The sequence below is a fragment of the Callorhinchus milii genome, unplaced genomic scaffold, assembly GCF_018977255.1.
Source record: "Callorhinchus milii isolate IMCB2004 unplaced genomic scaffold, IMCB_Cmil_1.0 Scaffold1, whole genome shotgun sequence".
NCBI classification, from domain to species: domain Eukaryota; kingdom Metazoa; phylum Chordata; class Chondrichthyes; order Chimaeriformes; family Callorhinchidae; genus Callorhinchus; species Callorhinchus milii.
In genome coordinates, this window is record NW_024704742.1 from 109,598,801 (window position 1) to 109,626,310 (window position 27,510).

General features: G+C 38.8%; 1 protein-coding gene across 3 annotated transcripts in view; it reads left to right on the forward strand.

Moving 5' to 3' along the window:
- kiaa0825 (KIAA0825 ortholog) overlaps positions 1 to 27,510 on the forward strand; it is a 194,844-nt gene that overhangs the window by 52,538 nt on the left and 114,796 nt on the right. For all 3 annotated transcript variants that reach the window (XM_007893070.2, XM_007893069.2, XM_042334331.1), the window contains exons 13-18: positions 334 to 473; positions 7,566 to 7,751; positions 10,349 to 10,576; positions 11,731 to 12,136; positions 23,228 to 23,384; positions 25,144 to 25,299. In XM_007893070.2, the coding sequence (XP_007891261.1) occupies positions 334 to 473; positions 7,566 to 7,751; positions 10,349 to 10,576; positions 11,731 to 12,136; positions 23,228 to 23,384; positions 25,144 to 25,299 (1,273 nt within the window). The remainder of the gene's footprint in view (positions 1 to 333; positions 474 to 7,565; positions 7,752 to 10,348; positions 10,577 to 11,730; positions 12,137 to 23,227; positions 23,385 to 25,143; positions 25,300 to 27,510) is intronic.

Genomic DNA, 27,510 nt, shown 5'->3' on the forward strand with positions numbered 1-27,510 from the left:
CAAAGAACTGTGGTAATCTGAAAAATCATAGGAGCTTCAATTTCTTCTGTCTTTATTTATTATAAAATCTTTCCCCCCTCCGCAATTACCTATCACTTGAAGCAAAATGAACAGAGTGGAGATCACAAATCATTGTATTTAGGCAACTATTTATATAGGGTATAAGCAACATTTCAGTTATATCTAAGAGTCCCCTCCATTTTGGTAAAGTTGAAAAAAATGAGAGTATTTCAGAGTTAATTGAGCAGAATTGGCATTTAAGTTTAGTATTACACTTATATGACACTTATTTTTATATAAGAAGTAAACAATAATTTTTTCAATGTGTTTCAGCCCTTTGTCATCTGATAAAATAGCAGTCCAGCGACATCTTAAATTGCTGTTATCACAGCCCAGCTACAACTGGAACTTACTACTGCAGATGCTTGTTCTTCAGGATTGTCTGATACCTCGAATTTTATTGAGTGATATATGTAAGTACAAAAGTTTAAAAAATATGCTTCAGATCATCAAGTAGCAGACTGCTAAACCAATCAGGGCATGCGATGAGACTTAGGCAGCTCAACAAGCCACTTAGCCATAGCAATCACTTTAGGGGGAATGGCCACAACGTGCAGACCCAGGAATGCCCACTTTATGATATTATGACATGCGCAGTTGAGGGTGACCTCTTGCTCTCAGTCCTCATTCATTACGCTACATCATGCAACCCTTCCCAACCTCCAACAAAGCATGAGATTTTATAAGCCCCCTCTTTCTAGAACTCCAACTTGGAGTCCCTCCGACTCGCACCATTTTGACCTCTTTCACGGTCCATCTGAAACCTAAATAAATTGAAAGAAAATATGAAAAACAGGACAGAAATTGGAAAAAAAGCACGATTGGAATTTGTAAAACTTTTAAAATTCAGTTTAACTGAATTAGATAGCCACAAAAATATATCTCTGTGACTGTCTGGACCAATAAGTTTGATGTCAGGATGAGTAAACTTTAGTCCATATTGCCCCTGGATCAGTTACTTACAAAAATCTATTTTGATGTCTGCATAACGTATAGAAAGCATTTATTCAACAACAACAACAAAATTGCATTTATAGAGCGCCTTTCTCGTCGAGAGGACGTCCTAAGGAGCTAGACAGTCAGGGGTCAGGACCCGAGCATGGGGGGAAGGGTGGGGTAGGGATGAGGGAAGGCAGAGAGGTGGGAGGGCGATTGAAGGCACGATCAAAGAGGAGGGTCTTGAGACCATTCTTGCAGGAGGCAAGGGAGGAAGCGAGGCGAAGGGACTGGGATGGAGTTCCAGAGTATAGGGGCAGAGAGGCTAAAGACCCGGCCACCAATGGTAGAGTGGGTCAGGTGGGAGACGTGGAGCAGGCCGGAGCCCGCTGAACGGAGGGAGCGGGCAGGTTTGGTAAGGAGCCAGCAGGTCAGAGAGGTGGGAGGGGGCAAGGCCATGATAAATGGCCGAGAAAGTGAGGACGAGGATCTTGAAATCGATCCTCTGAGGGATGGGGAGCCAGTGGAGTCAGGTGAGGGTGGGAGTGATGGGGTCACGGAGCCTGGTGCGCGAGAGTACACGAGCATTTATTCAGTAGATTTTCATAATTTTCTGGTCCTACAACATTTGTCTTCTATTTCAAACTCTCTTTATATTTTCTTTTCTTATTGTTTTCCACTCTCCAATTTTCTCTTCTGAAAATGATGACACATGCTGGATGTTGGTAGCCCTTTGTTTTCTCACCCATATGTGAGCCTGGACAGCAAATTCGGTAATCGGGAAATTTTCTCAGTGCCCTCGTGAATCATTTCTCTTTTTTGGCCTTCTTGTTCTGTTGCTAGAACTAGCAATTTGGAACAAGTTGCCAGTGCTGTGCTGAACAGTTTAAATCATCAGCTAAGTGGGTTCTTTTCTTGTGTGTTTTTTCTAAAATAAAAAAAAGTTTGTTTAGATGGGTGGGGGAGGAAGAAAGCGAAGAACGTAGGGGGATGGAAGATGTGATAAAAGGAGGGTGCAGAGGAGATTTATTAGAATGGTACCAGGGATGAGGGACTTCAGTTATGTGGAGGGACTAGAGAAACTGGTATTTTTCTCCTTAGGCAGAGAAAGTTAAGGGGAGATTTAATAGTGGTGTTCAAAATTCTGAGGGGTTTTGTTAGAGTAGTAGGGAGAAACTGCTTCCACTGGCAGGTTGGTTGGTAGCTAGGGGACATAGATTTAAGATAATTGGCAAAAGAACCAGAGGGGAGATGAAGAGAATTTTTTTACACAAGAGTTGATGAGGTTTGCAATGCACTGCCTGAAAAGGTGGTGGAAACAGATTCATTAACAACTTTCAAAAGGGAATCGGATAGGTACTTGAAAAGGAAAAATTTGCAAGGGTATGGGGAAAGTGTGGGGGAATGGAACTGATTGGGTAGCTTTTCCAAAGAGCCAGCACAGACACGATAGACCGAATGGACCTCTATATTCTATGATTCTATGATTCTAAACAGCCCAAAAAGAACAGCAGTTGCAACAATAAATCAGATGGTCATTCAGAGCTCACAAGTGTAGCAATAGCATTGCTGGGTGGCTAGAGCCTTGTCTGATGTTTTGACCTAATTATAACAGACCCAATGCCTGTCCAGCTAAATCAGCACGGACATGGGATTGAGACCTTTTCGATCTGTTTGACTAACTTCAGACAAGACAGTCACTTTAGTAATTGAGCCACGAAGAAAACCTCGTAGAATTTCATGGTTTTTTATGACCTTATCCAAGCCTACTGTTAATGACATTCTGCATTGGGCTGCATTATCTTCCATATAAGATTCCACAAACCCATTACCCATGCTTGCCAGCCTTCACTGCCCCCCAACAGATCAACTCTTAAGATGCTCATCCTTACTTTCAAATGACTCCATGGCCTTGACCCACCAAACTTCTGTGATCTGAGGCCCTACTTCCTCCACCCATTCCCTTCACTCTTCCAATTCTGACTTGCTTTATGTTTCCCAACCCTTTTACCTCACCATCAGTGGGCAAGCTTTTAGTCATTTTTCCCCCTCTCTCTGTAATTCTCCAAAGAAATCCCTCTGCCTAGCTTGATTGCTCCTTCACTTTGAGGATCTGTCTAAAAGTCTATCTCTTTGATCGTGCCTTCTGCCACCTACCCTCCAGCCCTTTATCTCCCATCCAGCTTGGGCTCCCACTCCATTTTATAAAGCGCTTTGATGCAGTCTCCTGCATGAATAGTGCTATATAAATGTAATTAATTGTTGAAATTCAGTGGAGACTCAAAACTTTTCCTCATGCTATTCTTTTTTGTAAACAATGTTTAGCAAAAAAATTCAATTTAAAATGCATTTGTGGTGATGCTTTAAAAGAAAATTTTCTTTGTCAGATTTTCGATTATATTTACTATATGTTCCTTGACCTGTGAAATGCTGGGCTTTGCCTATTTAACTTTTGTGGATCTGCAGCCCTTAGATTTAATTTATGCAATGCTCATAATTACTGCAGACTCATGATATTTCTTTGTAACTGTTCAGGTGAACAATACAACATTACATTTGTATAGCACTGTTCACATCATGAGGAGTCCTGAGGCGCTGGACAGTTAGGGATTTGGAACCGAGCAGTGGGGTGGGGTGGGTGGGGAGTTGGGGAAAGGGGGGTGGAGGGGAGGTTAGGAGGGTCTAATGCCAAAGGGGGTTGGGTACATATATCAAGTTCTGTCAAGTCTAAACATTTCTCTGCATATGTGTGATGCAGAGTAAATGTGAAGACAATATTGTTTTCAATAGAATCTTTCAATCCTGTGACTTCCAGCTGTGATAACAGTAGGTTTGTATTCATGGTAATCCAATACATCACATGCGTCCTTTTGTGAATCTAATGGATAAGAACAGCGAAGTTACGCTTTTGAAAGACAAAATGATAGTTAATCTTTTTACCTCCCATTTTCTTTCCTCGCCTACAAATCTTAACATGCAGCTTTCAGTCATCAGCTTCTTCTGTAGACCTTTCAATTGCTGTTTCTCTATTATTGTTCTATTTTTGGATACCAGTTGAATGAGTAAGGAATAGAAAATGGTATTGAACAATCTTCATATTGTTGGCCACTCTTAAGAAAGAAAATTCCCAATAATACCATAAACACTAGGTATGGAATATTAAACACAGTGCTGTTATTGTTTTCCAGTCAAATTGGAGTCATTTATCTGCTGTTTTCCATCAGTTGGTTTTGATATTCTTTGTGTTAGAAATATTTTCACTAGTGTAACAGTTCTGCAATGTCTCAGTCATTTGCTGAGAAGGGAAATAAAACCTTCCTACATGGGTTGCAGTGGTCATAAACGTTTTTCAGAAGCTGTTTCAAATTTCCAAGCAAGCACATTAATTGGTGTCTGTATCCGATTCAGAAAATCTACGTAGAGTTTTCCTGAAAGAAATTGTCCACACAGTTGTCTTTGAGCACAATTCAGAGTTCATGGAATGTAGAATTCACAAAACCGTGCATGATCGTAGGAGTCTCGTAGCGTAGTGGTTGGCTCTCTCACCCCCAAGCGAGAGGACCCGGGTTCGATCACTGGGCGGGCAAAACCTTAGGGATGTTTCCTTGCTCCAAATGCCTATTTACCAAGCAGTAAGTCGTTACCCGGTTGTTCATCGATTGGCTCCAGGTTTGCATGAATGTTTTTTTTGCTGAAAAGCATGGAACAGATAATAAGAATCTTACTATTTTATTAAATAATATTCTCTTATCTGTGAATGGTACAAATGGCCATACGTATCACACATTTTGCAATACTATCCACATATAGACAGGGTTTTATGACTCTTAAAATAAAATTAAACTGGCATTTTGGAGACATTGGTATTTTGCACATATTTCCTTGTGGCAGGCCATCATGTTTCAGTTACTCCAGTGGTTGAGAGATTTAAATCCTAGAAACGAATATTTGCATTCTTTGATTGATGATGAATGTAATGGTTTAAGGGTTAAAAGGGTAGCAAATACCAGACTTTATCCAAGGGAACAAAGTGTGTGGAATGATTTAAGGTCATTGGGATTATTGCCATTGTCTGCAATGAACAAGCAATTTTTTATACTTGTAGAATAATTTGCAGTTACGTATCAAACAGACAATATCAGATCTGCATCCTGTAATAGGATTCTTAATTTAGTATTTTCAGTTTAAGCTAGTCAGACATTTGTCAAGGAAGTACAAATAAGGCTTCAGTTCCATCATGTTCTTTACTGAGTAGCAGTATTGCATTTACTTACTTATTCAAATAACTGTCATCTCTCACAAAGACTGACAAATGCTAAATCATAGTCCCTCTCATACTTCTGTATTGCATTACATCTTTCTGCATGCTACTGTTGGCTCAAGGACATTCTGACGGGAGTTATTAATCTATTTAGTGACCAATCTTTGCTCATGGGGGAAACCATTTCTGCAATAAATGGCAGCATGATCATCACATAATATAACAATAATTACTGAAAATGGGCTAAGCACAATTCTACAAGTGTGGATTTTCATCTCTTAAATCGCTAAGACAGTTTACAGTGTACTTTAGTAGTGAGACACAATTCACCAACTCACGGGAAGTGGAAAGTATTGGTTATTTTCTTTAATAACAAAAATAGTTACTGAAATGAAAATGTTGGTATTTCCCAGAATTTTATTGATCAAGTGTGGAAAACAAGTATTGTACGTTAGCATATTTTAACATCTCGTGATGTGGCTCTGCTAACACATTGGAGAGTTCAGGGTCACAAGTCACCAGTTGTGGAAAAGTGACAAACACTGTATTTGTCTGCTACCCCTTGTTAAGCTGATGGATGTTTTGCTACAATAACGTAGACATCAAATACATTTATTGATAAGGCACATGAGGTTTTATCTATTATTTGAAGGTGATACCTCATCTTCTAAGAGATCACTTCCCTATCCACTGCCCGTTTTATTATAAGAAAATTGTATCTACAAAGGGATAATTGTATGATGTAATGCACACTTAATTCCTTTTTAATTTTGTTTCTGAACAGAACCAAACACCCTCTGTCATTCTACTATTCTAGTAAAAAATCACAACTTCTTGCTTGTCGGCTTCCACAGGCTGCAGATCATCCAGAACTCTGCAGTCCGTGTCCTCTCCCGCACCAGGCTCCATGACCCTATCATCCCCATTCTTGCCCGACTCCACTGGCTTCCCATCACATAGAGGATACAGTTCAAGATCCTGGTCCTCACCTTCAAAGCCCTCCATGGTATTGCTCCCCCCTACCTCTGTGATCTCCTAAACCCTACCATCCTGCCTGCTCCCTCCGCTCAGTGGGCTCTGGCCTGCTTCATGTCCCCCGCCTCAGGCCTTTGCCACTCTGCCCCCACCCTCTGGAACTCCATCCCACAGTCTCTCCGCCTTGCCCCCTCCCTTGCCTCCTTCAAGACCCATCTCAAGACTCTTCTCTTCGACTGCGCTTTCGATCACCCTGCTTCCTCCCCTTGCCCTCCACCCTTCCCAATCCCGACCCCCAGCTCGGGTCCGAAACTGACTGCCTTGGGATGTCCTCCCGATGTGAAAGGTGCTCTATAAATGTAATTTTGTTGTTGTAGCTTGCTTTTTTTATAACAGCATAGTTGTATCTATGATTCTGTCACACAGTAAGTACAACGAGCAAACATCCACAGTACATTTATTACATAACGTTGCTGAATTTCTTCTCAATATTGAACCTGTCTAATTACTTTCAAAATCTTTCATAGTTCCTTGTTTCAACATCTTTGCTGGTAGTTTGCTTATTGCAAGTTACAACAAATATTTCTTCAGTGTCTCCTATTTACTTTGGTTGTCTGAAAAAGATCAATTTTCTACTTTTGATAAAAAAAGTTTAATAAAATAAATACACTAAAATATACAGCATCTGAAGAAAAATACCATTTCTGAAGATCATTTTGCTCATGGGGCTTTTTATGGACTTAATTATTGTGGGATTTTTGCAATCCAGTATTCATGAACTGAATCACAGTTAATGCCACTGCTCCAGTTTGCAAATTAGACCCCTTTTTGGAGCATAGTGGATGGAGTTTTATTCAGTATTAAATTAGATCACATGAACCAATGATGTCAGAAATTGTAGAAGGGTAACATAGCAAGTTAGCAAGATAGCAAGATAGGTAATCTTGCTAACTAGTTAATTTATTGGAACTAGACTTATAGCTTTTGATTTATGGACTTAACAAAGAAAAGAAACCGAGAATAATACTTTCAGATGCATTGAGACAGTAGAGTAAGAGGACACAGGAACAATTTCAGAACAAACACCAAGAAGTATTTCAATAACCAGAGGGTAATTAAACTGGAATAAGTTACAAGGAAGGGTGTTTGAGGCCAGTATACTGGGCTTATTTTTTAAAACTTTGTCCCGTGATGTTAGGGTGAATGTTTTGGAAGATGAGATATAATCAGAACATCTCTTGTGATCTTGTGAGTATTGTCTTTCAAATGTTGTCAGTTGTATGAATTTTGAAGTGTATTCACTCTTTTAAGGAATTTCTTGTTTTTGTTCCAGATGTTGATAAAGAAAAAATTGAAGATGATGTGAGCGCAAAGGAAAAAACTGATAAAGAATCCAAATTGGTACAGGCAATCGTTATGGTGATGACATACTGTGAATCATTGCCCAGATGTCTCAGCGCCATTCTTGAAGGCTATATTGACAGACACCAGCTGTGGGATCAGTTGTATAATCTATCAGGTCATATAATATAGATATATTAGAATCTAGTTGTGAATTTAGTTTGTTTAATGAACACTATTTTGCCCTTCATAATAGAACATAATTCTATCATGAAAATATAGAGGCCGTTTTTTGTGATTTAAAAAAAAAAATCATTTGAATTGTGAACCAGCCAAATGTAAATGATTATACTGGTTGCAGCTTTCCTGCTTTTTAATATTTGATCATTTGGAAACTACCTGTATCCATAAAGACTGGCTGATGATATCAAAATAGTACAGATTTTATTTGATGTAAACCATGTTTCTGATTTCCTCAGACATAATACTACATTTAGTGTGCTGTAGTGATGTGGAGCAGAAGCCTAATTATATTTTCAGCTCCAGATCTATTTTTACACAGAAATACATAGACTATATAGCACCAAAACTAGTTTGGGCTGGTGTTTATATTCCATATGTGTGTCTGCCCTTCTAATCTGCTCTTCATATTCCCCTCCCACGCCTAATAATAATAATCCCTCCAAAACCCCCCAAAAATAATAAAAATTGGTCATTTTCAATCTATGACTGTTTGTGGGACACTGCTGTGCGCAATTGGCTGCCGCGTTCGCCCACAAATATACAGTCTTTATAAAATATACTGTAAAATGTACTTTACAGTGTGTTCTGTGAAGCGCTTTGGGACGTCCTCTTGACGTGAAAAGCGCTATATCAAATGCAAGGATTATTATTATTATTATTATATTCTCTTCTGCTTTAACTGGCAGTGAGTTCCACAATCTCACCACTATCAATGTAAAGAACTTTCTCCTTAGCTCACTTTTTGATCTGATAGTGATTATCTTATAATTATGCCCCTTTGTTAGAGACTCGACAACAAATGGAAACAATTTATGTCCACTTTACCTCTATCAGGTATTTAAATTACCTCTGTATCCTGCTCGCTCCCTCCACTCAGCGGTTTCCCGCCTGCTTCACGTCCCCCACCGCCCTTACCCCACTATTGGCGGACGGGCCTTCTACCACTCTGCTCCCGACCCACAGCTCGGATCCGAAATTGTCTGTCCAGCGCCTTGGGATGTCCTCCCAACGTGAAAAGCGCTTTACAAATGTAATTTGTTGTTGTTGTATCAGGCTCCGTCTCAAATGCCACATCTCCAGAGATAAAAGTTTTATCCGGTCTTGTCTTTCTTGATAACTGTATCCTCTTATCTTTGTAACATTCTAGTAAATTGACCATGCATTCGCTTGTTATTACAAATGTGATGTAACCATGGTTTTATATTACAAACAACTTGCATTTATATAGCGACCTTCAAGTAGGATGACTTCGGTGGCAGAGTTGGACACTGTTCAGTATAAATTTTAACAATTCTTCCTTACTTTTTGTACTGTTTAAATCAACTGAAAAAAATCACTATTCACATCTTGAAATCTTCAGAGTACTTTAATGTTATTCAACAGCCAGTACTCTGATCCCCTTAACAGATTTAACATTAAAAAAAATCTGTTCCAAGTTCCCAGACTGTCTATTCCAAGAGCTTTGAAAGAACCATGGGGGAGTGAACTCAGTAAGATTCACAAATTCCTGGTTTAAACAGGGCAGGTGCGAATCATTCTGCTTCTTTCAAAACCTCTTCCAGGAGGTGTCAAGTGTGGAGTCTCTACCCATTTATACTGCATGATGGGTGGTAAACAGTAGCGAATAATAATCCTTGCATTTGTTGCATCGCCTTATCACTTAGTCGAGACATCTCAAAGTGTTTTACATAAATATTAAAGTAGGTAAAGTGCAGATATTCTTTTGCATTTTATGACATAAAAATGCATAAGGCAATATTCAATCACAAGTGACATAACCCACTTTCTGTGTCATGTTATTGGTTATGTGCTTTAGTGATACAGTCTCGTTTTTCATCTGACTGGAGTGTACTGCAAGGTTTTAACAAAAATGGGCAGTTCTGTTGACTTCACAAGCCACAAAGCATATTTTTACACAGTATTTGTGTGTAATGGAGTGATATATCAATTAGATATAAGTAGATATTGTTAAAACTGTTTCAGTTCATCTGTGAAGTTTCCGAATGATCTAAGTTTTGTGCTTTGTTGATATTACTATCAGTTAAATTGAAATATCTAGGCAAACATATTAAATACATAAATATTTCATATATTAAAATATTAAAATATATTTCATATTAAACAAATCTAACCTTTAAAAGTCTTAATTTCATGAAACAATCACTATTTTCTGCAAAATTTGCAATGAATTTTATGGCAGGTTCACGAATTGAAGAAATGCAGAATATTTTGGATAAGAGGATCTGTGAGTCTGTGTCATGAATACTAGAACGTAAAGTCGAATTGACAGCTCAGTGTAACTGAACTTGAGCTTGTTGCTTTCTTTTGACAAACTGCCAGTCAGTAACGATCATTCATCTGTGTTCCAATAAATGAAACTTCTCATATATATGATGACATTTTGCCCTGGGGAAAACAAAGGATTTTATTATAACAAATTCCAATTTGTATGATTATTAAGTGGAACATTCACTAAGTACTGTAATATTTTAAGAATGCCTGGATGTTGACTAATGTTACTTCAACTTACAGCTGCAGATACATCAGAAGCAGCAGTGTTGAGAAGCCTGAAACAGTTTATATCCAAACCGATGAAGAAAATTCTTAAGCAGGTTATTTCCTTAATTCTTGTGTGGCAAGCAGTAGAGAATCCTAGTATCCATCACCATAAGCAAATACTTCCAGAAAGTTTGCTCAACAAAATTCCGAAAGAATGGGATTATATACCAAGGGAAATTAAAAGAAGAGAATCTGGGAAAAGTAAGTACAAACAACATTCAGTGAATCTCCAAATGAAACATTTTGGGTTCTGATGGTGGAAAGAAGCCGTGTGGCCAATGTTTGAAATGTAAGGTTTTAAGAATGGGATAAATAATTAACTGTATTTTATATGCGTCCTCAGCGAGTAATTAGATGTGAGATACATGAAACAATTTGATGAAAACTAATGTTGAAAAATTTGTTGAAAGGTTTACAGTACAGTTAGTATCAAATTTAATTTTCGGTATTAAATTGATTGTTCATTAAACCGCATATGTTCAGAAATGCTGTTACATGTTAAATGCAGACTACACAACTTAACATCCAATGAAAAACTGGAAATTCAGCAGAACTTGTAGGGGTAATTAAATTAGGCACAGTACATGGTGTGGAGTCTTTGTGGCGTCCTGCAGCTCAGTGGCAAGAGCGCTCACCACACAAATGAGAGACCTGTGTTTGTTTCCTGGCAGGGTGAAATGTTGGCTTACTCCACATGTCTCTGTTTACCGAGCAGTAAGTAGGAATCCAGTTGGTAATCGATTGGCGATTCGCTTTTCTGGGGAAAAAGCACCTGCCCTGCTAATTTTCCTTTTAAAAAAAATAATTTGATCACTCAATCCACGACTGTTTGTGCGCAATTGGCTTCCGCGTTCGCCCACAAATATACGGTCAATTCACTTTACAGTGTGTTCTGTGAAGCGCTTTGGGACGTCCTCCCGACGTGAAAAGCGCTATATCAAATGAAAGGATTATTATTATTACAATAATCTTTTAAAAAATAATAATTTGGTCACTCAATCCACGACTGTTTGTGGGACACTGCTGTGTGCAATTGGCTGCCGTGTTTCGCCCACAAGTATACAGTCAATTCACTTTACAGTATATTCTGTGAAGCGCTTTGAGACATCTAGAAGACGTGAAAAGCGTATGTCAAATGCAAGGATTATTATTATGTATCCATTTCTGTCTCATTTGTAGGTTAGCTGATATTTAGGGACCAGGAAAATTTGAACAAGAAATAAAATTATAAAAGATAAAACATGTACAAATAAATGGGAATATTAACCAACCAAGGATACAGAGGTCACACGATCATAAGTAAAATGATTTGCGAAGATCATCAGTGCTAATCAGGGTTCATATTTTTCTTTCAGGTTTCACAAGACTTGTGGCTCAGGCTGTTTCTATTGTAATTGGTAACACACCTGCAGCAATTGCATCATTGCCCTTACCAATTAAATTTCTCTTTAATTTAGTAGAAAAAAAACTTAATAAGAATAATCCTGACCTCAGACAAACATGCCTTCTTTGGTGTTTCATTATGATTGTTTGTCAAATTCTGGAAGATGGAAATGCTATTGAGTTTTTGACGAGTATTACAATAGATAGATGGAGCAAAGAAAAACTGAGTTTGCTGAGTGAATGTCTGCAGACTATTATGGGACAACAGAAAAGAAGCCCTAACCAAATAGTGCAGAAGGTTATCCATTGCCTGGAAAAAGAAAAACCTAAATGGATTGAAGACCAACTACGAAAAGCTAGAAGATTGTGCACAGAAAGGTAATTGTAATATTATGCATTGCATATTTGTTCAGGATTATACTCAAACATACATATACCTAGTTATTTGACAACATAGTTCAGTTCATTAAGAATTTTATTTGTGGAGAAAATGACACTGATTAAAGTTTCTAATCTAAACTTTAAATAACATTGCCTCTAAAGATGATACTGAAGTAAATTTTTTGCAGCTAAACAAAAATTAAAACTTTAGTTATCTACACTGAGAGAAAATTACTGAAAGAAAAGTATCTTAACTTTTTAACTTGTATAGTCTTAAGTCAAATATAAAACATAATCTTAAACTGTACCTTCATAAGCTCTTGGTGGCAATCAGATATTCTCATTTTAAGTTGAGGATTTTATGATGATGCTTGTTTTAAATGCACAACATATAGGACAACTCTTATGTTTTTTATTTAAGTTTCCAGTGTATAATTTTATGTTTAAAAAAAATTAGGTTACCTGTTTGGACAGAGATGAGCTAGAACAGTTGTTTTTTCATTGTGATGAAGTCATGTTCAGTGACCAATTCATGGCTTGTTACACAATTTACATCATGGGGTACAAACAAATAAAGAGGTATGACAAGTATGTTTTAATGAACAATGTCCTTTTAAGAGATTGCTGAGAGGGATGAATATTTTTACTTGTAATGCTTATATCTTAACTTCAGCTTTCCTTAGACATCACTGTCCGGAAGACTAGATGATGCTGAGCCAGAAACATATGTATCACTGAGCACTCAAATTGCTATTGGGTTAAGTATAACGGATGATATTTTTTCACTTGTATGAGGTATGATAATTGGTTATTGACTGGTTCTTGGTTGGGAGGTAAATTTAAGGTGTATTCCCGAAGCATGGATACATTTCATTAACAGCAGTTTGGGATTATGGTCAGGAGTCTATTTCTATCTACATTATGCACAATAAACTAAAATACCTTAAATCAGCAATTACAGTAGTAGAGTGCTACCAGTGTGGTCTAAAGTACTCTTATAGAGTATTACTGGAGTAGTTGTACAGTTGTTTTAATGATTACTTTAAAATGTCATGCTTCATTCAAGATATAAGTTCCTTATAACAATAAAAAGGTGAGACACAAGTAAAAATAACTTGCTTGTAAAAATATGGTATGGTTGAATTCTGCATTTTGTCCCAAACATTATTATGGAATTGCCTGGTCAATAGAAACAAGCAGCACCATCCACTCTCTCTTATTTAGTTTAAAATTTTAAAATAAGTAGACAAGGTACATTTACTATTATTTACTTCAACATCATAAGAGAACGTTAGCCGGTGTTTTATTTTTGGCTTTCATTATGTGTGACATGTAGTCGGACAAAGGCATAAATGTTTGGCATAAATTGATCCTTGTTCTTTTAACTGGATGTTGCACCTATATTTGTATGCTATTATGATTCTGTTTTTATGTTAACTATAGTAAGCTTTTGATGCAGATTTATTTTAATAATATTGTTGTCTTACTCTAACAGAATAAGCAAACTCTTTGTTATTATAGGATTTTTGGGGATTGTTTAAAGTTTGTGGAATTTAAAAAATGCTGCTTTAATATTCCATCAAGTCATAACTAATTGATTATATGACATTTAGATTGTTTTTCAGTTATGTACATTATTATAATAGCAATAATTATTGTCACCATATCCAAACCACTAGTATAAGGTGCAGCAACATAGATGGCACAGAGCAGGTTCAGTTCTAGATTCAAAGGATAGATTCACAGTATGTCAAGTATTAGAGAAAGTGGCAGCAGTATGCATCACCTGCTTGTGTATACTTTGTGGTAACATTATTGTTCATTAAAATTACTTTCAGTCTGAAGTATTGTCTGAGTGGGAAGCCATCAGTCAGTTTTGTAGAAAAAAATATGCAGTTCAGAATCTGAAGAAATGCCTGACTTTGCAAAGTAATTTGTCCAAGAAAAGATTATTGTTTTCCATCATAGTGACCCTGACTTGGCTGGCTGGGTGCATACATAGATTAAGATGAATGCAGTTATTCCTTGGCTGAGGACTGCCTCTTTCAGGGCACATTCTCTCTAATGACATGATTGATAGGCTGTCCCAAATCTACAGGGGAACTCATTAATCATTGCAGTGACTGAATACAATCATCTGCTTCACCTGCAAAGTGATAGACAGAAAAGGATACAATTCAGGTGCTGACACTGATGCACTGATTGGTCAGAGGGCCCCTCAACTTTTTCAATGTCAGCTTGAAAGATCCTTGATAAATGACACAGTTTGTGGCACCCTTCTGTTTCAAAAACAAGGCACTGTATCCTTTTTGAAAGTCTTCAGTTGGTATTTAACAAACAAAGAAAAATTTGGATATTTAAAATTCTGCTCTGACATATGAGGAACCTTGTTTTTTATTTGTTACTCAAATAAAATGAATTATGATAACTCTCAGGTTAGATTCTAACTTATTTTTATTCTTATCTTGTTCTTTCACTTCCCTCTATCTCTTATTTTTATTCACCTTGAGAGACCATTCTCTTCAGCTAGGATAGAAGTAAACCGAACATTATTTCCCACGATGATGTTTACATACACTGAATCAATGCTGCACATTTATTTATTCCCTCTACACAAGTCCACTTTTAGTGTTGAATTTGAAGTGCAAATCATGTTGGAATCAAATGGAGCTCAATGTTGAATTAACCAATTAAATGTGTAATATAAACTCCGTAACTCTTTCCGGAGTTAGCCACTTAACTTTTTGTTCTAATTTTGAGGTGGTTGTATTTATATTAGGATTACATTAAGGCACCTTCATTTCCAGTTGATAAACTGTGCATGTCAACCAAAAATACTCCTCTTGGGTCACTCCTATCACTGAAAGTTCCTGGCCTGATCTTCAGATGCCTATATAGTTAGAATTCCAATGGTGATTCTTTGTTGCCTATTATACACCTCAGAAATTCTAATATTGAACATGATGGTAATTGCATTAGACATCTGAAAACGACATTGACAGACTGTGATATGATGATGCATCTTATGGTCTTCTACCAAAGTTTTGTTCAAGCCTTCGTAGTTTCTCTTCAAAATTCTGTTTGAGTTGATTGTTCATCGCAACAATAAATAAAATGAGGACTTAAGAGACATATCAGTGTAAACCTTTCCTGAAGCAAATTTGTACAATAGAGATGTAACTTCTGAAAGAGATTACCAAATTAAGTTTCAAACTTGTCCTAATTGCTCTTAATCCTTCTCTGACAATGCTGTTTTATGCATTTGACCAGGGATGGCAGTGTTGGAGAATAAAAGCCTTTTTTTCAGTTTGAACCTATTGACAACATAGGTCAGAAACAATATAGAGAATTTATCTACATTAGCTCAGCAAAGTCTGAACTCCTAAATTTAGATCAGTGACTTCTAACTGACACAGCCAAAATAGCTTCACTGGTCAGGGTAACCAGTAGTGATAGTTAGGAAAGGTTTGTAGTGTAGGCTTAATGCACACTGAAAATTGGTTTTAGGTTGCCTATTTTACTTAACGAGTTAAATAGTACCTCTCCAACCTACTATCCCCCTACCTACCTGCCCGTACCCTCCGTTCCTCTGGCTCCGGTCTGCTCCACGTCCCCCCCCCCACCCCCCTACCATCGGTGGTCGGGCCTTCAGCCCCTCAGCCCCGAGGCTCTGGAACCCCCCCCCCCCCTCCTTCAAGGCCGGTCTCAAAACCTTTCTCTTTGACCGTGCCTTCAGCCCTTGCTTCCTCTCTTTCTTCAAGGCCGGTCTCAAAACCTTTCTCTTTGACCGTGCCTTCAGCCCCTTCAAGGCCGGTCTCAAAACCTTTCTCTTTGACCGTGCCTTCAGCCCCCCCCCCCCCCCCCCCCCCCCCCCCCCCCCCCCCCCCCCATTTCCCCCCTGCTCGGGTCATGACCCAACTGTGCAGCGCCTTGGGACGTCCTCCTGACGTGAAAGGCGCTTTATAAATGGAATCTTGTTGTTGTTGTTGTAGTAATCAAGAAGTCCTGCTCATCTATTCAGCGCTCTTGTTGGGCTGGAGTGCTGTGTACAATTTTGGTCACTGCAACATAAGGGGGCTTCCCAGGCTCTAGAAGCAGTGCAGAGATCACTGAGGATGAACTCCAGTGTTAGAGGAATGAGCTGTGAGCAATGGGGATGATAGGGTTACGGAGCCTGGTGCGGGAGAGGACACAGGCTGCAGAGTTCTGGATGATCTGCAGCCTGTGGAGGGAGGAGTTGGCGAGGCCGACAAGCAATGAGTTTGCATAGTCAAACCTCGATGTTATGAATGCATGCATTAGGGTTTCGGTTTCCTGTGGTATGAGACAGTGGCAGAGCCTCATGATGTTGCTGAGGTGAAAGGCAGAGCGGGTCATGGCACAGATGTGGGATAGAAAGGATAGTTTAGAGCTAAACGAGATGACAATGTTCTGGACTGGCTTTGTAAGGTGGAGTGTGCATCCATGGATGGTGATGCTGTCAGTGCCTGAGGTATGGAGGCGCTGAAAGGAGACAATCAGGAGGTCCTCTGTCTTGTTGATGCTTATTTATAACTTTGATATGTTTATCAAGATTCAGATATGTGTACTAGGCATCGTAATTGATAGTACGAATGACATTCCATATTTCAATTTTAGCTCATTTCTGAATGTTTACATTGATTATTGGTGAATTTTCAACTACTGTTGTGTTAACTACAATGATTCACAAGAGTTGACATTCTGAATTGTATTTCTTAGGGGAGAAACAGTTTAAGTGCATGGGAGCAGATTAAAATTTGACGATAACAGTTAAGATAATTCTGGATTTTTTAAAGATAGGTTTATCCTGTTACAGTGTCCTACTCTTCACAATCATCCATGTCCCTTATGTACATTATTTGATTTGAAAGGTTCAAAGCCTGCAGCTTTATAGACATTGCAAACCTTGAATTAATACCCAGAAGGACTCCTCTGCGCTCATTCCAAGTACAAAAGTAATTTTTTAAGTGACACAAATGTTCATCTTTTCTTTCCAAATAAAGCATATTATAAAAATGGCATATAAAAATTGTGGGAGTTGGATGGTGCAATGTATAAGCATAATTCTTTTACCTCTGAAACTAATATCATAGCAATCTCTTTTCTCTGCCAGTAACATTAATGCTAAGTGAAATTGTTTTGGTCAGAGTGGTGATAATTAGCAATACATTTGCACTAAATTGAAAATCTTAGTCAGAGACCCTACATGGTTTTCTGGTGTGAAACATAGAAAGATCATAGTGTGCTATAGGAATTATCTTTTCTGAAATTGAGTTAACAACATTGGGGAGTGTAATAAGTACTTGACTCGCCATCCAACCATGGCTAATCTGACCTTGGAGTCCTTGATACTGGGTGGAAAAGGGGAATTATTTTCTCTCCTTAATCTGACATCTCTTACAAAGGTTACGCAGTACAAAGGTTCATGAAGAAGAAGAAGGATTTCTATGAAATAATTCTTTGAAATCCTGTTGTAAAAGCAAAATGCAATAAAAATTCAGTTTTAAGTAGTTTTATCTTCAGCAACCAAAATAAGTTGAACTCTGAGTCATCCACTTATTATCTAGCAAGATAATTGAAACAATGTGGTTTATTGTACCATAGACTAACTTTTTAATACAGCATAAATGATTTAGTGGGGCTCTGCTTAGATCAGAACTTGATTAAATTCAACATCCCAATGAGATGAACTATGAAGGCATTTAAGATCTATAACATCAACTGCATAAGATTCAAAAGAGTCATGTTGCAACTGCTTGCACATCAAACGTCTATCAAATATATAAACGTTGTATATTTTACAAATATTCAAGTAGGTTAATGTCTTAAAATAGCTAAAATGTCCATCTAAATTGCTTCCCTTAGAAAGAATAGGTGAAACAAAAGGAACAGAGTCTTTGAAATGGCAGCTGGATGGAATCAGACCAGTCAGATATGTCATTCAAACAGCTCATTAACAAGGGTACCCAAAATGTTGGGTAATCACGTGACTACTGTGATTGCACACAAATAATGTTATCTCTATTTTGGGAGAAAATCTGTTTTGCAGATTTCCCCCTAAAATAGCTGCCTCCTTTGTAGGTCAATAGTCATGACAATATTTAACAAACCTACAGATAATGGTTTTCCTTTTGTGCACTTTGAAGATTGTTCTATATTGTAGTATTTAAACTATTTTATAATGTAGTATTTAAATATTATTTCAACAGTATTTCATAATATTTGTCGCAATTAATGCCATCATTTTCTGGTTAATTGATTTTATCTTAAATAGTCTTTATACAACCATTATCAGTGTTGATCATTAAGATCTCCTTCCTGACAACATTTTTGTTTTATGTATGTTTTCGATAATATTATGGGTAGCAAAGACAGAAAGTTTATGGTTTTCCAAAGATATGCCAAATTACTAATAGAGCCTTTAAATATCTAGTTGTTATCTCATATCAATATCTTAGTTTATAGAGAATTGTGTTCATCAACATAGAATTAGATAGAATGTTACAACATGGAAACAGACCATTCAGCCCAACAGCTCTATGCTGGTATTGTTACTCCGCATGAGTCTCCCACCCATCCTAATCGCTTCTCCATGTCCCCTTTCATACCCCTCTATTCCCTTCTTCCTAATCCATGCATTGTTTCCTCTTAGGTAAATTGGTGCTTTCTGCTTCAACCACATCTTCTGTCAGTGAGTTCCACATTCACACCATCCTCTATGTATGAAGTTCCTCCTAAACTCCCTTTAAATCAGCTACTGACTATCTTATTTTTATGTCCCCTCATTTTGGACTCACTGAGAAGTGGAAACAACCTATAAATGCCCACCTTAGAAAATTATTTAGGAATGTTCAACTTGTATGCATACCAAACCAAGAAAAGAAGACTCCAGGTTAAGTGTATTTTTAATGAGTGTTTATTTAAGAAGAGACACTTTTACCTGTAGAGGTAAAAGTGATTTGACCATATTTGCTGGAACATTGGTCTTACCTCCGGCACCCCTGAAGCTTTCCGTTCAAACCCACCCTAGGAGATGGAAGTTAAAGTGTTTTGTCACTGAGAACACAATATTTGATAACATCAGTTGTGGTAGATTGCAAAGGAAGAGAATTGATGTGCATTTTCAACTTCTGAGTTCAGGTGTATATTCAAGTTAAAGATATGCATGTCATTGTTAGTTTATGCATCCTTTCTGTCACTGAGGACAAAATAGAGATTCCATTCTTTAGTTATCTTACCTCAGAGAGAACATAAATGAAATGTGTCAGCTTCTATTACCCACATAAAAAACATTCATTCTGTTTGGGGAGGCCACAAACTGGAACTGAAAGAAAAAAGTTTTTTTCTAAATTAATGTTTTAAGCAAAGAAATTGTCTATACACATTATTGAAAGGTATATTATATCTATTTGAATGGTATTTAAAATAATTCACCTACAAATACACAGTCACTACACCTTACAGTAAATCCAGAGAAGCGCTTTGAGACCGTATGCTAAGACACTATATCAACATAAAGTTTTTTCATTATTATAAATACATTTCGGTTAGATCAATAATAGTGCTTCCATCTTATTGCATTAAAATGCACTTTCAAAGATTATGAAACTCATTCAGGGTTACATTTGCTCCAATTCACATCATGAGCCTGCACAGCTAATTATTTAGCATCATAAATTAATTTTCACTTCTAGTACATCACGAAAAGATAATTGAGAAAAAAACTTAACAAGGCCATTTCAACCCTAAAGCTATTTCAATCGAATGGTTTGATATTGCAAGCACCTCCCTGTCCAATGGTATTGTTCAGGTCCCTGTCCCTTAAAAGTGCATTAATCACAATCTGCACCAAGAATTTTACTTATATATTCCTCTAGCTCTCCTTCAGTAGAAATCTGTCAAACTCAACTTTGAAAGAATTTCCATTACTAACAATATATTTTTCAAAGGAGAATTACCTTAAATGATTATTATGCTACAGTTCCAGCGTCAATGTATGTCTTCATTGAAATAGCACTCCGAAATGCAGTGTAGAGTCCCTGATGTAAATTTGAAGCACTTCCAAAAAGGTGGATTCCAAATAGTACTTTATCATTAGTAATAATAATAATCCTTGCATTTGATATAGTGTCTTATCACGTCTTTGAGACATCTCAAAGCGCTTCACAGAATATACTGTAAAGTGAACTGACTATATTTTATGGGCGAAACACAGCAGCCAATTGCGCACAGCAATGTCCATAGTCTTGGATTGATTGACCATATTATTATTATTTAAACGTTTATTTTTCAAGGGATTTTTATCCCTGGAAAAGCGATCTGCCAATCGACTAACAACCGGGTTCCTACTTACTGCTAGGTAAACGTTGGCGGGGCGTAAGGAAACTTGCCCAATGTTTCGCCCCGCCCAAGCATCAAACCCAGGTCCTCTCGCTTGCGAGTCAAGTGTTCTAACCATTAAGCTACAGGACTCCAATGTAGGAAATAGCCTACCTGCTGTGCTTTTACTGTTTTAATCTCAAAAGATATGTACAACAGCAGCAAAATTGCGTGTATAGTGCCTTTCATGTCGGAAGGATGTCCCAAGGAGCTGGACAATCAATGTTTCGGACCTGAGCTGGAGATCGGGGAGGGTGGAGGGCAGGGGGAAAGGAGGGTAACAGAAGGCACGATTGAATAGGAGGGTCTTGAAATGGGTTTTGAAGGAGGCAAGGGATGGGGCGAGGTGGAGGGACTGTGGGATGGAGTTCCAGAGAGTGAGGGCAGAGTGGTAGAAGGCACGCCTGCCAATGGTGGGGCGGGTGAGGCAAGGGATGTGAAGTTGGCCGGAGCCCGGAGGGAGCGGGCAGATTAGTAGGGGGTTAGAAGGTCGGGGGGAGCAAGGCCATGGAGGGCTTTGAAAGTGAGAACCAGGATTTTGAACTGTGTGATGGGAAGCCATTGGAGTCAGGCGTGGATGTGAGTGAGAGGGCTGGTGCGGGAGAGGACATGGGCTGCGGAGTTCTGGAAGACCTGCAGCCTTTGGAGGGAGGAGTTGGGGAGACTGACAAGCAGGGAGTTTGGGTAGTCAAGCCTGGATGTTATGAATGCCTGTATGAGGATCTCAGCAGCCTGCGGTGTGAAGTGGAGACGGTGTGAGAACCTTTAAGGACAGAGCCATGAAGGTTGAGGTGAGAAGAGAGGCAGTGGAGGAGGGTAAGAGTGGTCAACGGAATCAAAGGCAGCAGAGCGATCAAGAAGGATGAGGAGGCAGAGGGAGCCCTGGTTGCAGATGGACAAAATGTCATTTGTCACTTTGACCAGAGCTGTTTCTGTGCAGTTGGCAGCATGGAAGCCGATTGGAGGGGTTCGTGAAAGGAGTGGCGGGAGACGAAGGAGGGTAGCGGGGAAGCAATGACTTGTTCCAGGACCTTGGAAAGGAAAGGGAGGTTGGAGACGGGGTGGTAGTTTGAGAGCAGGGATGGGTCCAGGGAGGGTTTTTAAAGGATAGAAGTGATGACAGATGTTTTTAGAAGGTTGGGAATGCTGCCAGTGGACACGGAGAGGTTTATGATGTCTGTGAGTAGGGGGGCAAAGAGGTGGAGCTGGGAGGTAGGGAGAAGGGGGAGACAGATTTGAAGGTGTGGAGGGAGGAATGTGTAGGGGCCAGGGTGTGAGAGGGAAATGGGAAGGGGGTAGTGGTCGGAAGGGCAGCTGAGTGGATCCCCTCGACTTTGGTTTCGAGGAAGTCCAGTATCTCCTCGCAGTTGGTGTTGGAGGAGAGGATGGGTGAGGCGTGAGAGGGTGGTTGGAGGAGCCAGTTGGTGATGGAGAAGAGGAGCCTGGGGTTGTCCTCGACCTCCAAGATTGTCTTGGAGTAGAAGGACGATTTAGCGAGGCGAGGGCGGAGCAGTAAGATTTGGTAAGGTCTAGCCAGATCTGCTGATGGACTGTTAAGTTGGATTTGAGCCAGGTGCGTTCCTCAGCACACACCTGAGCCTTAAGGAGCAGAAGTGGCTGGTGTACCAGGGTGACTTCTATGAGTAGGAGATGGATCGGGAAGTGAGGGGATCAAGGGCATTGAGAGTGGTGGAGAGGGAGTTGTGGAGGAGAGTGACTGAGGAGGATAGGTCATTGCGGGAGGAAGCCCAGAGGGGGAGGAGTTCAGATGACTCCAAGGCAACGGAGATGGAGGTGGGGGAGATTTTATTTCTAGGGGTGGTAGCAGATGGAGGTGGTTTGGGTGGCGGTGGGGAGCGGGATTGCGGAGTTAAGGGAGATGAAGTAATGGTCGGAGATGGGCATGTCCATGTTGTGCCATGAAGTCCAACCTACAGTATATTTGTTTCAAAGATATTGCAGACACTAGGAAACCATCTGGATTCTCTAGCGGTATCTTCAGTTAAAAAGAGGCAGTGGAATGTCACAAATTATGATTTTGGCTGCAATGTTTGACGCATGTGAAAATATGTAAGCATTATTTTCACTCCCCAATATCTTGTAAGAAGCCATTATAATGGAGAACAACCTGGAAAGATTCCCTTCTGCATCTAAGCATTCTCATTGAATCTAGTATGAAACTGGTATTAGTATAAGTCAACATATTATGACCCGATTTATATTTGGAGCAGAGGAATAGGAGTAGGCCATTCAGCCCCACAAGCCTGTCGCGCCATTCTATTAGATCATGGCTGATCTGTACCTCAACTCCAATTACCTGTCCTTGCCCCATATCCCTTGATATCTTTACCTAACATAGGAACATGATCAGCGATAATATCAGCAGTAAAACTGGGTTCAAATCATCTTGTATTATCACATGGATTAAGATCACAGTAAACATTCATAGTAGTGCCAGGAAACGCTGTTCAGAATCCAGTCATCTTCCGTTTTTTTACATCTTAACAAATTAAAGCACTTTTAATAATCCTCCGTATGCTTTCTAATGTACACTGAAGACTTTTGCTCAGCAGCATTACATTTAGAATATACCCTTAATCATTTTATTTAAGTTGTGAGAGATCTGAAAGGTTCTCTAGTTTTTATTATTAATCCTAAATTACGTGTGTTTTCACCCTGTTTTCACAGTGCATTTTTCACAGACGAAGGCTCAGTCTTACAGGAGAAAGGCAGTTTGGTTGAACTGACTGAGCAGAAAATAAGCATGATGGTCCTGGATATCTGCCACAAGCCAGGTGGCAGTGAGTACCTGAGGCAAATTTATCACATCATCCAACTCAATGAGGTAGGGAAACGGTCTTTTTACCAAGCAATTAGGTGTGTATTGGCCTGAGGCAGCATCTGCTATCAGCTAAGGGTTAGTCAAGGAGGCACAAATATTTCTTTTGAGTAGTAAATCCTAATAAAACATGGTATTAAATCAATCACAAACAGCACTGTTACTTTCTTTCACAGGTTTGTTTAAAATGAAATATCCTTGTCACATATAACTGTATTTTTACCTATCTGGATACAGTTTTTCCAGTTTCATTTTATTTATTTCAGTCAGTGAAACTTTATCTGAATTGAATAATTTTGCTATACATTGCACTAATACCGGCTGTAGATTTATGATCAAATCAACTGAGCAACAAAAACATTTTGTAATATTTTTCAAAAGCATCAATTTGTATGTTGTCATTTGTAAGTAAAATAAGAGAATTCATATCTGTGTTCCTCTTTTAAATATACTTTTAATATATCTGCTATTAAAATAATCTTAAAGAACTTGGCCTTAAAATATGGGATTTCATTAAAACATCACATTAAATGAAATCACAATTGCATAGCATTTCAGTTGTCAGTTTGTTAACTTGACCTCATGATTCACTTTAGAGAATTCTCTGATCATATGTTGTGAATTTGTAAGTGGCAGTGGGATTCAAGCGGGATGCACAAATCACATATTTTGGTGGTATAAAATAGGAAACTATTTTGTTCTCTGTCGCCCATTTATAAAGGCTCAATCTTCTGTGAAACAAGAGTTAAATGAAGGAGAAACTGAATATTCCAATAGACATTCACTGTAATATTCTAATATACCATGACTTCTGCTGTACATTTGCTTTATTTACATTGTTGGTTCATGGCATAACAGACAATGTAAACAACCTGACAGTAATAGAATAAAGTTTGCCATCAGAAGCGAAGGGAGACATGTTTGCTTGCCTCTGATAAAACCGACTGTCTGAATTCACCTGTACAGGACATATACATTTTATCAGGAAACATTAAACTGCAATACCACCTCCCAACCCGGCCGTTCCCTTTGCCCAGCAAACAAAGGCTTGCTTCATATCCCTGCACTCAATATGCTCCACAATTGCCATTTTGCCCCCTGGAACTTGATTCCTGGAGTCTCTCCAACTCGCTCCCTCCCTCCGCTCTTTCAAGGTGCATCAAGACCTAATTTTCTGACTGCACTTTTGGTCATCTTTTCCCCTCCCCTATCCCACCTCCCTTGGCTCCCATCCCCAGCTTATCTGCCCAGCCGGCAGTGTCGAGAACTTTGAGACATCCTTTTGACGTGAAAAAGGCCGCTGTGTGAATGTTGTTATGTTTCTGGAAAGAAAACACCAAAATATTGCTTATATGGCACTCGGACTTTTTTCAAATAGGGCATCCGGCCTGCAGCAACAAAAGGGTTGGATCATCCTGAAATAAACCATTGTTTTACATATTTGTATTGCTGTGACAGGGGGATAAACATTGTCACTACTTTTTATGGTTATTGGCTCTCAACCTATGGTGCAAAGGACTGTATTTTTTTTGGTGCATGTGTGACTTAAGGATGCCACAGTGAATCAGGCTTCTTTGGAGTTCCAGCCCTATGTGATAATTGGGCACCAGAATGAAATGGGTGTTAGTGAGAAGTCTGATGTCAAAATAAACCATTCTTTTTATTGTTAAAACTTGTGCAAATTTTGTTTTTCGGGTGTGACTCACATCCTCTTATAATTGCATTATTCTTTCACTAACATTACAGTATTTTCCTTCACCTATAGGACTTGTTGGAAAAACAGCTCTCTTCTCAGAATTCTTTGGATGACAATGGGACCTCTCTGAAGTCTTTGGAATTGACTTTGCTGGATTTACCACAACCTATGATTTTTAACCCCTTGCAGGTGTTTAACCATATTGGTTGCAAACATTTTGATCAGGCAAGTATTGTGTTACATCTTGTCATTTTTAGCAGTTCCTCAAATATTTTATTTGTTAAAAAATTGAACCTTATTTCTAAGTCTCTTGTTTCACATCAGGCTGAACTTACATCTCTGCTACCAAGAGAAGCGGGATTGTCTATTCTCAAACCTTTCCTAGACCCCTATTAGTTAGCTGCTTGGATTAAGTATCAAGCACTGCCTCATCAGCACAACCTTGTCCAATTTTCTCTTAGTTGTGAAGAGATTCTAGAACTATCCTGCCCCAGGGGCTGAGCAAAATAACTCATAGCTTCCACAGTCTGTGGCAATGCATATTGGTTTCTAATGTGCAGTTAATACAGTAGTTTGAAAATACAGAGCTAAAGCCTATCTAAGTGTTCATGGAAGGAGCAGAGAATTGTGTTTATCTTAGTTAGCTTTATAATAAATAATCCTTGCATTTGATATAGCGCTTTTCACGTCGGGAGGACGTCCCAAAGCGCTTCACAGAACACACTGTAAAGTGAATTGACTGTATATTTGTGGGCGAACGCGGCAGCCAATTGCGCACAGCAATGTCCCACAAACAGTCGTAGATTGAAAATGACCAATTTATTATTGTTTTGTTTTTGGAGGGATTATTATTAGGCTCTGTGTGGAGTAAGGAAACTTGCCCAAGGTTTCGCCCTCTGCCTGGAATTATTATTGAATGAGCTACTACCAGTTCAAGTTGATGGCCCAATGATCTCCCTCTATGCTTCAGTGTCAATGATTTAAATTGGAAATTGACATCAATTTTTCAATTCTGTTTTTGTGTTTATTTTTTGTGTTTATTTCTCATGTAATAAAGATTGTAAGTATTTAGCACATCACTTGTCTTATGGCTTAGCCTGTCAGCCTGGCTCAGTGGTAGCACTCTCGCCTCTAAGTCAGAAGGTGTGGGTTCAAGCCCCACGTCAGGACTTGGAATCACATAGTTTAAGATGACACTTCAATGCAATGCTGGAGTTGTGTGGCATTGTTGGAGGTGCCATACTTTGGATAAGATATTAAACCAAGGTACCATCTGTCTGTTCAGGTGGATGTTAAAGATCCCAAAAGGGATCAAAAAGGGAAAGGAGTTTCTCCTGGTGCCCTGCCTAACAATCCCCCAAATAAAATTAGTCATTCACTCCATGGCTTTTTGTGGGACATTGCTGTGTGCAAAACTGTCTGTAAAATACATAGTTAATCCACTTTACAGTAAGAATTATTATAAATAAATATAGAAGTCACTGGGAACACTCAGCAAGTCAGGCAGCATTTAGAGATAGAGGAAAGTGAGTTCACGTTTCAGGTTGATGACCTTTCATCAGAATTATTATTATTTTATTTTACTATTATTTGTTTTTACATTTCAACTATTCTGCAATTTTCATGTTTTTGTAATATGTTTTATTTAGTCGAAATTAATTGGTGTTTCTTGCGGACACCTATATATTGTGCAAACAGTAGTCTGCTTCACATTCCCTGCCCGATCTGCCTCATCATCGGTAGACGAGCTTTCAGCCATTCTGACTCTGCTCTCTGAAATTCCATTCCGAAGTACTTCCATGTTGCCACCTCTCTTCCCCCTTTTTAAACTCTGTTTTAAGACCTTTTTTTGACTGCTTTAGGTCACGTTTTCCCCCTCCCCAACATCCTCGGGTTCTTCCTCAAATCCCCCACCCCAATTCAGGTGCATCCAGCCGGTGAAGCACTTTGAGACGTTCTTCCAAAAGGAATGGTTTTACACAAATTTAAATTTTAAATTGTTGTTGCTTGCAGTATTTTGAATGTTGGTGAAACTTATTTTCTCCATTATCCATAGAAATGTTTGCCACTATGCAGCCTCGATCGACCAGAAGTGTGGGTGGGTGGTATGAACTGCAGACATCTTTGTGACAGCCATCAGCTCAGTCCATGCATTGCAGAGGGGCAGATACTTTGCATTAGTTTCATTCTCCCCCAGTCTCCTGCCTACTGGATCATCTTCTGATACTGTGGCATCTTGTGGGCTGGCAGAGAACCAATTAGATTCACTCCCGATGGTGGAGGACAGACAGCTGTGGGAATTAAAGCTATTATTATGTCCTGCCTTGCCTCTATTGGGAAATATTTTTAACAATTTCTAACATAATAAATTTGTGAATTGAAACAAACCCTTACACTTAAAAGTTTTGTTACAAAAATGCCACACAATGCATTCTT